This window comes from Physcomitrium patens, chromosome 9 (genome assembly GCF_059467195.1).
Source record: "Physcomitrium patens ecotype Gransden chromosome 9, ASM5946719v1, whole genome shotgun sequence".
Lineage (NCBI taxonomy): Eukaryota > Viridiplantae > Streptophyta > Bryopsida > Funariales > Funariaceae > Physcomitrium > Physcomitrium patens.
Genome location: NC_143418.1, coordinates 11,916,548 through 11,930,230, shown reverse-complemented (window position 1 = coordinate 11,930,230; position 13,683 = coordinate 11,916,548). Strand labels below are relative to the sequence as shown.

Genomic DNA, 13,683 nt, shown 5'->3' with positions numbered 1-13,683 from the left:
AAAGAAAGAAAATTTGCAACTAAAGATTCATTTATAGGAATGATCTTTATGAAGAAGCAAATACAATATAAGCAACTGATATATATGGTGGTTCCAAATCTTACATTAGTGGTAGAAAAGATAAGCAAAGGAATAGAATAAGCAAATCAACTTATACGAGAATATTGGAATGTCTTCTTGATCGACCTACTTAATGGCATGCTTTTTGATCGAGGTACCTCCTTTCAAATAGAACTATTATTTGGAGCCAAACCAACAAGTCGACCAATTTATTGCCTAACACCAAAAGAACTTGAAAAATTATAAAAAACATTAGACAAACTCTTAGAAAAAGACATCATTCAAGAAAGCACATCACTATAGGGAGTACCTATACTCTTTGCATCCAAGAAGGATGGTAGAAATTCCTTTTGCATTGATTATTGAGGCTTTAATAAGCAGATTGTTAAAAATGAATATCCACTTTTATATGTGGATGATCTTCTTAGTCAACTTTAAGATGTAATTATCTTTAGTAAATTAGATATTTGAAGCGGTTATTAATAGACACCTATTATAATAGAGGATGTAAAAAAGTTGGCATTTTGTATGTACTATGGACATTTTGAATAGCTGGTTTTATATTTTAACTTCACTAATATTCTAAAGTCTTTTACGAGTCACATGAACACATTATTTTGGAATCTTTTGGACAAATATGTACTCGTCTTTATTGATGATATCCTTATATATATTAAAATCTCTAAAAAACATGAGCAACACCTACAAAAAATATTGTGATGACTTCAAGATAGTCGCTTCTATTGCAAGTAATCAAAATATGAAATTTGGAAGTCAAAAGTCACCTTTTTGGATCATGTGGTGTCTTTTGAAGGCCTCAACCTCCAAAGATGCTTCTGAAGTCCACTCATTTTTAGGCCTTGCTAGATATTATTGCTATTTTATTTAGTAATTTGTATATATTGATGTTTTATTAACAAACCTATTAGAGAAAGATGCTCTATTTGAATAGAAATTAGAGGAGCAAAGTGCCTTTGATATGTTGAAGGAGGCACTCATTACTACTCTAATATTACAATCATATGATCCTAACCTTCTTTATATGCTTGACATTGATGCTTTTGATTTTTCTATTAGAATAGTCTTTCAACAAGACTTCGGTAACAGCCTTCAACTTATGGTGTATAAATCATGCAAGCTTAGAAGAGCAAAACATAATTACTTTGTATGTGATAGAGAGCAATTAGTGATTATACATGCCACAAAAGTATGGCGATACTATCTGTTGGGAAAGCCAGTGGTTGTTCTCTCTCACCATCAATCTTTACTACAAGATTTGGATCTGAAAAATATGAAATCTAGATATTATTGTTAAAAAAATAGTTACAATTTTTTGATATCCAGCTTGAGTACAAGCAAGGGCGACAACATATTGTACTAGATAACTTGTTATAGAGACCAAACTTGAAGGATAAATCGAGAGATAAGACAAAAATCACTACCATTAGTAGCATCATTTTAAATCTAACCTAAGAGGCAAAATAGAAAGAAGCTATGCATTGAGATGTTTATTTCAAGATAGTTAGCAATTAGTTGAAGGTAGACAATATATAATATCAAGATTACAATCTTAGTAATCACTTGTTCTATTTCAAAAAGTGGATTTATGTATCCATCAATACTATACTTTAGACATGCATACTTCAAGAGAGACATGACATTCTAATATTTAGACATCTAAGGCAAAAAAAGACTCTAGAATGGATCTCAAAGACATGGTTTTGGACAGGTTTGGATTATGATGTTCAAGCTTTTGTACACTCCTATAAGTCATATTAACATAATAAAATACGCAATGCAGCATTTCTTAAAATATTGCATTCAATTTCATTACCTACGACATGTTGAGAATAAGTGACTATAGATTTTATTATATGTTTGCTGCAGATGCTTCATATTCATATAACAATTGTTCTCTTGTAGATCAATTCTTGAAGTAGCTTTGCTTAGCCCTAATGTGCTTGGGTATTGATGATCCTAATACTTATACAAATCTTCTTTGATACCAATTTTCGTCACTATGGATTACCTCATGTCATCGTTTCAAATTAGAATCCACGCTTCATGAGAAGTTTTTGGCAAGCCTTGTTTAAGCTACTAGGTAGATGACTTGTTATATCTATAGCCTTCTATCTCCAAACAGATGGACAAATAAAGCATGCAAATTAGACCTTGGAAGATACATTGTATGCATTTTTCGTGGTTCATCATAATGATTGAGATGAATACTTGATGCCTTCAAAGTTTACTTATAATGATAGTATTCAAGCAAATATCAGTCATTCACCATTTTTTCTTAACACCAGTTAGTATCCAATTACACTAATAACATTCAATCATCCCATCGACATTGATAATCCAACAATGGAGGAATTTATACCATGGCTCACAACAACCTTACAAGAAGCATGGCACCACCTCATCATTGTATAAAATTGACAAAAATAGTATGTAGATAACCATTGGCAATACAAGACCTTCCAAAAGGATAATTAAGTATTACTCTTTCACACTAACTTACTACTTGCTATATCAACCCAAATCCGTAAACTAGTATCTTAGTGGCTTGGATATTTTTACATTTTTGTGGTAATTTTTGATGTCATATACCACCTCGAGCTTCTGCCACATATTTAGATCTATCAATCTATTGTAATCTTTTATACCGAGCCAAAGCGCTTTCTGGAATGACACCAATTACCACTAGCACCACTACTTATAGTTGATGATCAACAAAAATATGAAATACATAGTATTTTGGAGCATCGCTATCTTTGTTGTGGTAATGGATGTCCATAATTTCAGTATAAGGTTCTTTAGAAAGGTTATTCAATCCATGATGCAATATAAGAATCTACACAAAACCTCACCTATTATCAAGAGAAAATTTAGAAATACCACCAAAAATAAAACGAGGATGTTTCGTATTAGTGGAAGAGAATTAACTATAATATGGTATAAATAAGATATTTGTATTATTAACACATAGAGATATATAGTTAGAACCATTGAAGTTTCTAGAATTGAGATTAGATTAGTGAGTAAGTGGGATCCATCGTGAAACATTCTAGAAAGAATTTAGGACAATTATTTAGATAGAATCTACCATAGAATCTTATAGAAAAGACTTAGGATAGTTATCTAACTGGGGCCTACTATAGAACCTTTTAGAAGGAATTTAAGGTAGTTATCTAAATAGAGTCCATCATCTAAGAACATTCTACGAAGTCCAAGGTAGTAGAACAAAGTATAAATAGAATTAGCTATGGCCTTTTGGGATATTTGGACAAATATGGCTTTGGATCCTTTCTTTTAATACAATTGGATTTTATATCTTCATATTTTGTTTTTTTTTATTCTAATTTTGATTGCTCAGTTTTGTCTTCCATGTCTCACTTTGTTTAATTTAATTCAATTTTATTTTGGTCCAGTTTGTCCTTCCTTGTAATATGATTTTATGTTGTTGTAGATTACAAGGATCTTGTACACTTGAAATAAACTAGTCCTATTTCAAAGAGTTTATTAAAAGTGATAGAATATTATTAGTATAAAAAACTAAATCTATATATGTAGAAGTCATAGATGGCTGTCCATTATCTTCTGGAGATATTACTCATAAAATACTTTCTATAGATATAGCAATAAATGGTCATAATAGTTGCATAATTTTTAATATAATTAGGTCTTCTTCTAATCTGATCATTTTATATTTATTGTGGCTAAAAACATATAATCCTTTGATAGATCCAATTTCTTGTAAACTTGATTTTTCTCAAAGTATTATTAAGAGTTTTATAGAAGGCTATGAGTCTAATATAATCAAACCCGTACTTATAGGTGCAAAAGCTTTCTTCTATGTTGCAAAAGAAGGATTGCCTTTTGTTATTTATGTTATATCCATTTTTAATGATGAAAAGACTTTAAGTCGTATTCCAAGTCAATATTAAGATTTTAAAGATGTTTATGAGTAAAAGAATGAAGATGTTTTCTCAAAGTATTGTCTATTTGATTATTCAACTAACCTTAAAGAGAGAAGTGAACCACCATTTGGTCTAATCTATAGTTTATCACAAAATGAGTTGAATGAACTCAAGAAGTATATTGATGAGAACTTAGCTAAGAATTTCATATGCCATTCAAAATCTCTTACACAAACTCCTATCTTATTTGTGAAGAAAAAAGATGGATCACTGCAAATGTGCTTAGATTATTGAAGAAACAATAGGATTATCATCAAGAATAGGTACCTTTTATCTTTGATATCTAGACTTTTTGATCAACTAAATCAAACTAAGATCTATATAAAAATAGATCTATGAGGAGCATATAATTTAGTTTGCATTATAGAAAGAGATGAATGGAAGACTGTATTTCAAATAAGGTATGGGCAGTTTGAATGTAATGTTATGCCTTTTAGACTCATATATGCATCAGTTGCTTTTCAACATCTCATGAATGATGTTTTTTGTAAGTTTTTAGATGATTTTGTTGTTTGTTACTTAGACAATATTTTAATTTATTTTAAAAATATAAAAGAGTATGAAATTCATGTTTTTTGTGTATTACAAAAATTTAGAGATGCAAGATTTTATGCCAAGTTAAAAAAGTGTATATTCTATACTACTCTAGTTGATTTCCTAAGATATATCATTTTCAACAAAGGACTTATGACAAATTTGAAAAAAGTTTAAATTATTATAGATTAAAAAAATTCAAGAATAATAAGAGATGTACAATCTTTTTTAGATTTTTCCAATTACTATTGGATCTTCATCAAGAATTTTTTTCAAATTATAGCTCCTCTTACACGTCTTATATGCAAAGACAAACTTGATTGGAATAAAAAAGCTGAAGCATCTTTTGAAGCCTTGAAGTTGGTATTTATTTTTGTACCAATCTTATATTGCATTGATTTTTTCAAAAGTATTTTTTATGAAAAAAAATACATCAAATTTTTCTATAGATGTTGTTTTGTCACAAAGAAGAAAAGATGACAAGCTCCATCCAATAGCTTTTCATTCCAAGAAATTCTCAACAACCAAAATTAACTATGAGATCTACGACAAAGAACTTCTTGCAATTATGGATTATTTTCAAAAATGGTATCATTATCTAGAAGGTGCTTCCAATTCAATCATTGTATATATAAATCACAAGAACCTTGAGTATTTAATGTCGGCACGTATTTTAAATTATTGCCAATATCATTAGAGCATGTCTCTATCAAGATTTAAATTCAATATTACTTATAAGCCAAGAAAAAAATAAGATTTACCAATACTCTTTTTAAATTTTCTTATCTTGTATCAAAAGAAGGAGATGTAGCTTTTGATCAATAAATGATAATTTTATTGAAGCTAGAATAATTTCATCTTCAAGTAATGAAATCAACATTGATTATTGATTAAAAAAATTTCAAACAAATTCCATTAAGTATTTAAAAGATGCCCACATATTTTAAAAGATACCTATCTATTTTAGAAGGTAAAGTATGTTTACATGTTCTTCAAGGTTATCACAACTTTCTAGCAGTAAGACATTTTGGATACAACAAGACTTTGGGGCTAATATCCAGAGATTTTTGGTGGCTATAAATGTGAAAGGCTATAAAAGACTTTGTTCAATCATAATACATTTGTTCAAGGTCAAAAACTCTTTGTCATCAATCTTTTGGACTTCTTTAACTATTACCTATTTCAGAACAACCATGGTCTTCTGTTTCTATAGATTTCATTATAGATCTTTTAATCTCAGATTTATATAATTCTATATTTGTGATAGTAGGTCATTTTATCTAAATGGCACATTTTATATCAAATAAAAAATCTATCACAAGCGAAGAAGTCATCAAGCTTTTCTTTTATAATATCTATCAGTATTATGGATTGCCAAAAGATATTATATCAGATAGGGAGATTCAATTCGTATCAAGATTTTTAAAAATCTTCTTTAAGATTTTAAAAATAGACATAAAGATTTCTTCAACCTTTCATCTTCAAATTGATGGATAGACAAAGTGCATAAATCAAGTTTTGGAGCAATACTTAAGATGTACCATCAATTATCCGTAAGATAATTGGATAACTTTCTTGCAATTAGCAGAGTTTGCTTACAATAATACAATGTATTTTTTTATGCAAAAAATATATTTTTTTATTAATTATGATTATAATCTACAACTTGATACTTTTGACTTTTCAAAAGTTAATAATCCTATGGTGGAAGATTTGGCAAATTGTTTGTCAGAACTACATACAACAATGAAGGCATAATTAATAGAAAGTCAAGAATAACAAAAGATCAACATGGATACCTATTAAAAAGAACAACCATAATTCAACGTAGATGACAAGATATGATTACTTTGTCGTAATATCAAGACTACTTATCCTTGTGATTAGTTGGACTACTTCAAGCTTGGACTTTTTTTTATTTGTAGACAAATCAATCTAGTTGCTTATTGATTATATCTATCGGAGTCAATAAAAATCAATCTTATATTTGATGTGTCTCTTTTTAAATCATATAAGATTGTGAATATACCAAAAAAAAGATAAGTCTTACCTCTTCTTATAAAAGTGGATAATAATAAAGAATTTGAAGTACAAGAAGGTCTAGATTTAAAGAGACACCATAATAAATTAGAATATCTTATCCATTGGTATGGATATGATATTAGTGAATGCACATAGGAGCCAACAAAGAATCTTGCAAATGTAGCAAAGATAGTGGAGGATTTTCATCAATAACATATATCAAAATTAAGATGAAAAATAAAAAAATCTTTGTTATAAAAGGAACATAATTCAAAAAATATTGCATTCTACCTTCTATCTTTATTTATAGTTTTTATATAATTATGGCAGTAAAGAAATAAAAAACCAACAATCAATGGATTCAACTCAAGAACCATTTTTGACTTACTAGACAAGACATTGTGATTATTGCAACCTTCAAGATGATGTAATAAGAATGAAGATCTTCAAAAACAATATGTTCTTGCTCAAATAGATGACAAGATACAACATATTTGGTATTACGACCTGAAAAAAGACTCTTGGTGTTTGGTGATTTTATTGGAAGTAGGTACAATTCCTGATGGTGTTATAAATATTTTGTTTGAAAGAAGTTACAAAGGTTTCAATAATGATCAAATCATAGAGTGGTCTTCTCGCCCTGAAATGAGACATTATTGATGGCTAAGAGGACCTATCAAAGATTCAAATATGTGGCAAATACAATTTGCTACATCTTAGACTTCATCAATATATGATCATTGCTCCTTGTAGAGTTCGGCCCTAGAAGAGAGGATAAGGTCACGGATTTATATCTACTTTGATTGTTATTTAAATGATATGAATAGATAGAAGTTAATAAAAGTAGATTAATTTCATAATATCTTTTAGAAAAGCTTCCTAGAAGCTTTGTAGATGTTGTTTTGACTTCATATGTATTTATAGTTTATTGGTACATTAGAAACTTAATCAATAAGTTAATCATGTGCCATATGGATTGATAGCTTGGAGAACAAATTAACTATGTGGCGCCCATATAAAAAACTTGCCTTACAAGTCAAGATATGTGTCATGCAAAGTCAACATGTTTTTGGAGGTCCTATAGAACATTGCCACATGGATCTTAGGTAGATAATATATATAGAGGCAAGAATGAAGCCTTCTTCACTTTTGTCAATTCCTTTCTTACTTCTAGTCTAGATTCAAGAGTCTCTAGTTTCTTTGTCTTTTAGCAATAGCCATTCTAATTTCCTTTTAATATACATACTTTTTTATTTCTATTTTTTCACTTTTCTTTTAAAACGGATTTCATAGGTTTATGCATTTTCTTTTAGTTCATGTCCTTGACATAAATCTAATTGATTTTATGCAATAATGTTATATCTTATGACTTATTTTTCTATATTATAAACATAATTTTTTAAAATATTTTTTTTATAGGTGATATTTATTTAAATTAAATTCTATTAAAATATGTAAATTTTGGTAATAATAGATATTTTTTTAAAGACTTGAGAGTCGTTAAAATAACTTAATTTTTCTTCTTCAACCAAATTTTGTTCTTAGTATTTTTTAAAGATTTGATTATTGCATGGAATCACTTTGATAATAAATTGTTTTAATAAATTTTCTTTTAGAATTGTCAACAATAGGTCTTTGGAATTATTTTTAAAGAAATAAAAATTTAGATTAGTACGAGTCTTATTATTCTTATTCATATTGTAAGAAAATTATTAAAATTCAACAACATAAAAGATTATAATCTTTAAAGAATCTTAATGTATTTTAAAAATCTTCAAAATTTTGATATTTTTTCATCAAACTTCTTTAATATACTAATCTTTGGCTACTTAACACTTATAATAGTAAGACTTTTAGAATTAATTTATAAAATTGAACTACTTATACTTTTTTTTGATAACTGCAAGTATAAGTATTTCTTGGCATAAATGCAAAGTATTTCTTGGCATAACTGCAAAGTATTTCTTGGCATAACTGCAAAATTTCTTGGCATGAATAATAGACCTCATTCTTGACTTTTTCTATAGATATAGCAATGATACTTCTATGGTTGAGACTACTAATATGTGAAAGTTTTTTCAAAGAATATTAAAAAGCTCATGAAGATCCACAATAGTTGCAAATCTATTCTTACTTCTACCAAATATAACATCTATAGTTTGTTTTTCTTCTATCTAAGTAATGAAGAACATCAATATATACATAAGTCAATTTATAGGAAGATAATCTACAACCTCCAACACAAAATGAAAATTTCTTCATAAAAAAAATAGTCCACTCTCTTTAAGATAAAATCAATGTTAAAAAACCAAAATGTTTATTAAAAGATGGATAATCTAGAACTTTTAAAGAACAAAAATATTTCTTAAGAAGTGGAAGAAAGTCTTTGAAGAAAAAATACACTATTATATCATTAAAAGAAAGAAAGTAGAAAAATAAGAAATAAATTTAAGAAAAAAAATTAAAATTCTAATATGAAATAATTAAAAATATATGTTGATATGAAGTATTTTAAATTCTTATCATTAATATAAAGTATAATTGAATAAATCTATTTTTATATATTAATATCATTCATAGAATGAATTTATAATAATAAAAACTTTTGTGTTGTAAATATTATAATTAATCTTAGTGGTTAAAAAAAATCTTAAATAAAATGCATTAGAATAAATTTTATCATATATTTCTATTTAAAATAAAATTTTACCTAATAAAAAAAATTGTTATATCTATTTGTATAAAAAACCAATATGAAAAAAATTCTTAGTAGAATAAAATAGAAGCTAATGTAAAAGCTTTTTTTGAACTTTGAAATATTGCTATTGTGTCTTTATTCTATTTTATTTTATTTTTAGAAGTATATTGTATAAATAGATTAAAAACTTAATAAAAAATTTAATATAATATGTAGCTCTTAGAATTATATAATCTATACTATTTTATTTTATTTTTTAAATCTATTTACAAATTATCATTTTGAGATGATATATTCCAAAAGTTCTACTTAAATTGAGTAAAATACACATTTTTCTAAATTAGCATATAATCTTGTATTTTTTAAGTTTTTGTAATATAAAAAATATATATATTAATTATGTTCTTTCATATTTTTTGAATAGATAAAAAAAATGGCTAAATAGCACACAAATTAACTATCTATAACCTTAAAAATATATAAATCTTTAAATATTGAAAAACAAGTGGAGTATTTATAAGTCCAAAAAGCATGACACTATATTCAAAATGACCACATGTAGTTTAGAGAATAGTCTTTTGTTCATCTTTTTTTTAATACATACTAAATTATAGGATTCTTACAATTTTATTTTGGTATATATCTTAGCAAATCTTAAATAATCAAGAAGTCCCAATCTTATCATAAAATGAAAACAATTATTAATGGTCAATTTGTTGATTGCATGATTTTGATTGTTTTGAATATGTAAAAACTAAGTGCTTGTCATCTAAACCTTTTAGAACAAAAAGTATTTGTTTTAAGAATTAATTATTATCCATTTGTGTATAAATAAGAATATATAATTTTGGAACTTTAATTCTTATAGGTGGTATATTGGTATTACCAAAAATTAGCTAATATTTTGTAATAATTATCATAGCTTTAAATTCTATGTGGTACAATTACATAGCCCAAACAGTATTATTTATTGCATCACGTATTTGAAATAAATAAATAAAAGTAAAAATTTGTAAAATTTTTATGTGACTGGAGCATCAATATAAGAATAATATGTTATTCTTTTGAAAATTTTGATAAACTATTTGTTTGTAAGAGCTGTAGTTGTATTATCAAAAAGAAAAAAGAAAAAAAGAAAAAAAGAATCAATTAATATTTACAAGTTAATAATTACAAGTTTTAATTTTGACAGTTTATTAATTAATCAAGATTCTTAATTATAATCAATTCTTAAATTTATCTAACTTATATATCTTTATTTATATTTATTGAAACATTCTTTAATGTTTTTTACTCGTTATTCTTTTTAGGTTAGGTTTTCTAATAAAACATGTGACGCAAACAGTTGCTTTTGTAAAAACACGTATCACCAGATTCATGAGGAGGATGGATACATCAGGTGGGTCGTTGTAGTTCCAGAACACTATATCAAACAGAGCCGCTAAAACTACCAGAGTCGGGTTCAACACAAGTGATCCACAAGCCTAGATGCAGACTCACAAGGAACGTCTTCTGCTGCTGCTGCTGCTGCTGCTGTTGAAGAAAATTGTGCATTTGGTAGAAATTTAATTCTATATTTTGCCCTGATCTTTCACCGGGATGCTCTGAAAAAAAGTAAAGAGATTGGCTCACGAGAGGTAGGTTCTAAACCAATGTACTAATTCTTGGACTGCAAAACTGGTACAAAACACGTTCGTTCGTGTTTTTCTGCATGACCTAGTTCGAATCTGGTAATTGTGTGTGGAAGTTCGCAGCTACTGCATGGGTTGTGCACTTTATGAATCGCCACACTGTAGATTAGGACACGCTCGGTGGATTGAGCCAAGGACAGGAAACTCCAGCGAAAACCTAGTAGAGCACAAGAGGGGATAATTGAGTAGCACTCCCATCATTTGATGACTTCGATCATTTGAATTTCGCCATTTCTGAACAGATATTTGGTACAAAGAAAGTTGGGCACAAAACAAGCTGCAAAGCTAGAGGATTACTAACCATATGTGTTCAGTCATTACCATCTTGATGATTTTGATGTTTTCTCGTCATGGAAATGTAACTTTACTTTTGAACCGAGGCTTAAAAGCAGAGCAACACTCAACCTAATATTTCCGCAACACACTACAAGAGCTTTTTCCTCTCAAAAAATGTCTTCAGATGCCATAACTGCCATCCTGCTACTCCTAGGCACACGAAGAGAGACATAATCCCAAACCATGCCACTCTTGAGTTCGTTAGTTCATTCAAGTCACGCATCTCCGCCTCCCTGCAATCGCCACAAACACTTTTCATTAATCATCCACAGATTTTCTACCTCACGGCCACATGGTCGAAGACCTTAAAAACAGCCAGAGAAGAGAAACCTCGTCTAAAAGTTGTAAGTTACATCATAGTCGTGCTGCTAATAGAACTCTAACAACAGACAGTACCTCTCTCGCAAATACAGCATCTCACTGTGGATTGAACCCACAGCTTCCTCCAACTTTCTCAACTCAAGCTCCATTCCCTGCGAAAAAGCAGGCAAATTCCAAACATTTGATCAAGCCATTGCTAAACTTCGCATACGACCAGGCGCATTAAACAACACCTTCAAGGAAGTAAACGTGGACCTAATCAAAAACTGCATATCAAAAGTGAGAAAACATCTAGTTAATTGTCTTAGTGTAGAACACGGACTGTTCCCTAATAAACCACATTCATTTCTAAACAAATCACTACGGTCTCAACATACAATTGTGCAAAAAGGCAAAAGCTACTAGGAAGAAGAAGCCTTCTGAACATACATCGAGCTTATCCTTCTTCGCGATAGATGCCCAATCTTTGGCAGCGACTCCTGTCTTCCAGTCCAGAGCGACATTGACAGTCGCCGTAGAAGGAGCATTCAGCATCCAAAAGCAGGCCATAAAATTGCCGGTTTCTGAAGTTGTAAATGCAAACTGGCCCGACTGGACATTCTCTTGGTAATGTAATTGATTTCCATAAGGCGAAGTTACCTGCGCATTGTAATAAGTAGTACAAAAACCTTAACGTCGGTCAGAAACCGTGGGCAAGTTCAGAGAAATCGCACAAAATAAGATTTCAGAGCTGGGGAGAGTCATTCTTCCTGGAATTAATGACACGGAGGCTTTTTTGCAAATAAGGACCGAACGTTTCAATTCTTTCACTTGGAAGTCAAATATGCAGCCACTCGACAAAAGACTGATAGATTTCGTCACCGGCACCGATCTCGTTTTCATGGAAACTGCAGACTACTATTTGAACAAGCTACATGTTTCTCAGACGAGGATGCACATAAATGGAGGCAAGATGTGAAAAGAGCTGCCACAGCTTCTCAACCAGAACCATGAAAGTGGAGGTTATCAACACCCTACCAAAAATCAGCACAAATTTTCAGACGTCTCTAAAAATCCCCATCTTCGCCAGAAATTTCTAAAACATCAGCTTCGTCCCGATCGAGATAATTAGATAGTAGGAGACCGAGCAGGTGCAGAAAAAATGAAATTTTTAATGATTTTCAAGGTGGCAGCCATAGTAATCGGACCGACTTCCCATTACCGACAACACAATTTACTCTGGTCGAAAATAACATCCTCCAATAAGAATCCCCAACACCTCGAGCCTACCAACAAACAGCAACCGCCACATACACACACGAGAGAGAGAGAGAGAGAGAGAGATCCAGAACCCTGCCTCCAGTAGCCACCCACATACCTTCACGGTGATCTTATGCGATTCATCGCTGTGCACGATCTTGTAGTCCCCGACCACAACCACGTGGTTCTGAATCTCCTCGGCGATGCACTTGGTAGTCCGAGCGCTCACCTCAAACTGCACAGCTTGTGCCACGGATCCCCACACCAGCACCAACGCCACCACCACAACACACGATCGAAAACTCCATACTCCACCCATTGCCACCCAGTAGTGCTCCACCCCCAATCCTCACAAACACACACACACACACACACAGTAAGTGCACGCGACGATCACTTGCTTTGCGATTGAGCTCAGTCAGTGGGTGAACCCGCGACAGAACCCTAACTTCAGCGTGGGTCATGGCATGTATTGTTCCATGGGAGTGCGGTCATAGGATCCCCGACCTTATTCCCGTGCGGACTTGGAAGTCAAGGGTCCGCCACGTCGGCTTCGATCCCCTTTTGATATTGCATCAGTCCTGTAGACTTGCGGCGAATCGTTCTGCCACGGTGGCGTCACATCGCCACCTCTGCGCCAATCACATCGCTCGCCTGCTGTCACGGGTGCTGCCACTTCCCGGTGACTGCAAATCGTTCCGTCCCCCCGATGGATGGGTGTGCGAATGAACGTATATTTGGACGACATTCGCTAAGGAGACGTGTTTCTTTGGTGATGCGCTCGCTGGCGTGTTTGGATGAA

The 13,683-nt window shown here is 30.8% G+C and overlaps 1 protein-coding gene across 1 annotated transcript; it reads right to left on the bottom strand.

The window, feature by feature from the left end:
* Positions 1 to 11,185: 11,185 nt before the first annotated feature.
* Positions 11,186 to 13,307, bottom strand: LOC112286240 (transmembrane emp24 domain-containing protein p24delta3). The gene is made up of 4 exons (XM_024527949.3): positions 13,000 to 13,307; positions 12,072 to 12,281; positions 11,718 to 11,794; positions 11,186 to 11,554 (listed from the first exon to the last, which is right to left on the bottom strand). Exons 1-4 carry the CDS (start codon positions 13,198 to 13,200, stop codon positions 11,410 to 11,412), a joined length of 633 nt encoding a protein of 210 aa, XP_024383717.1. The 5' UTR covers positions 13,201 to 13,307; the 3' UTR covers positions 11,186 to 11,409.
* Between the last annotated feature and the right edge of the window lie 376 nt (positions 13,308 to 13,683).

Coding starts and splice junctions, on each gene's coding strand:
- LOC112286240 (XM_024527949.3), bottom strand. CDS start 13,200: ATGGGTGGAGTATGGAGTTTTCGATCGTGTGTTGTGGTGGTGGCGTTG. Junction 12,282..12,999: donor CGCATAAGATCACCGTGAAG/GTATGTGGGTGG, acceptor TACAATGCGCAG/GTAACTTCGCCTTATGGAAA. Junction 11,795..12,071: donor CGAAGAAGGATAAGCTCGAT/GTATGTTCAGAA, acceptor GCTTTTTCGCAG/GGAATGGAGCTTGAGTTGAG.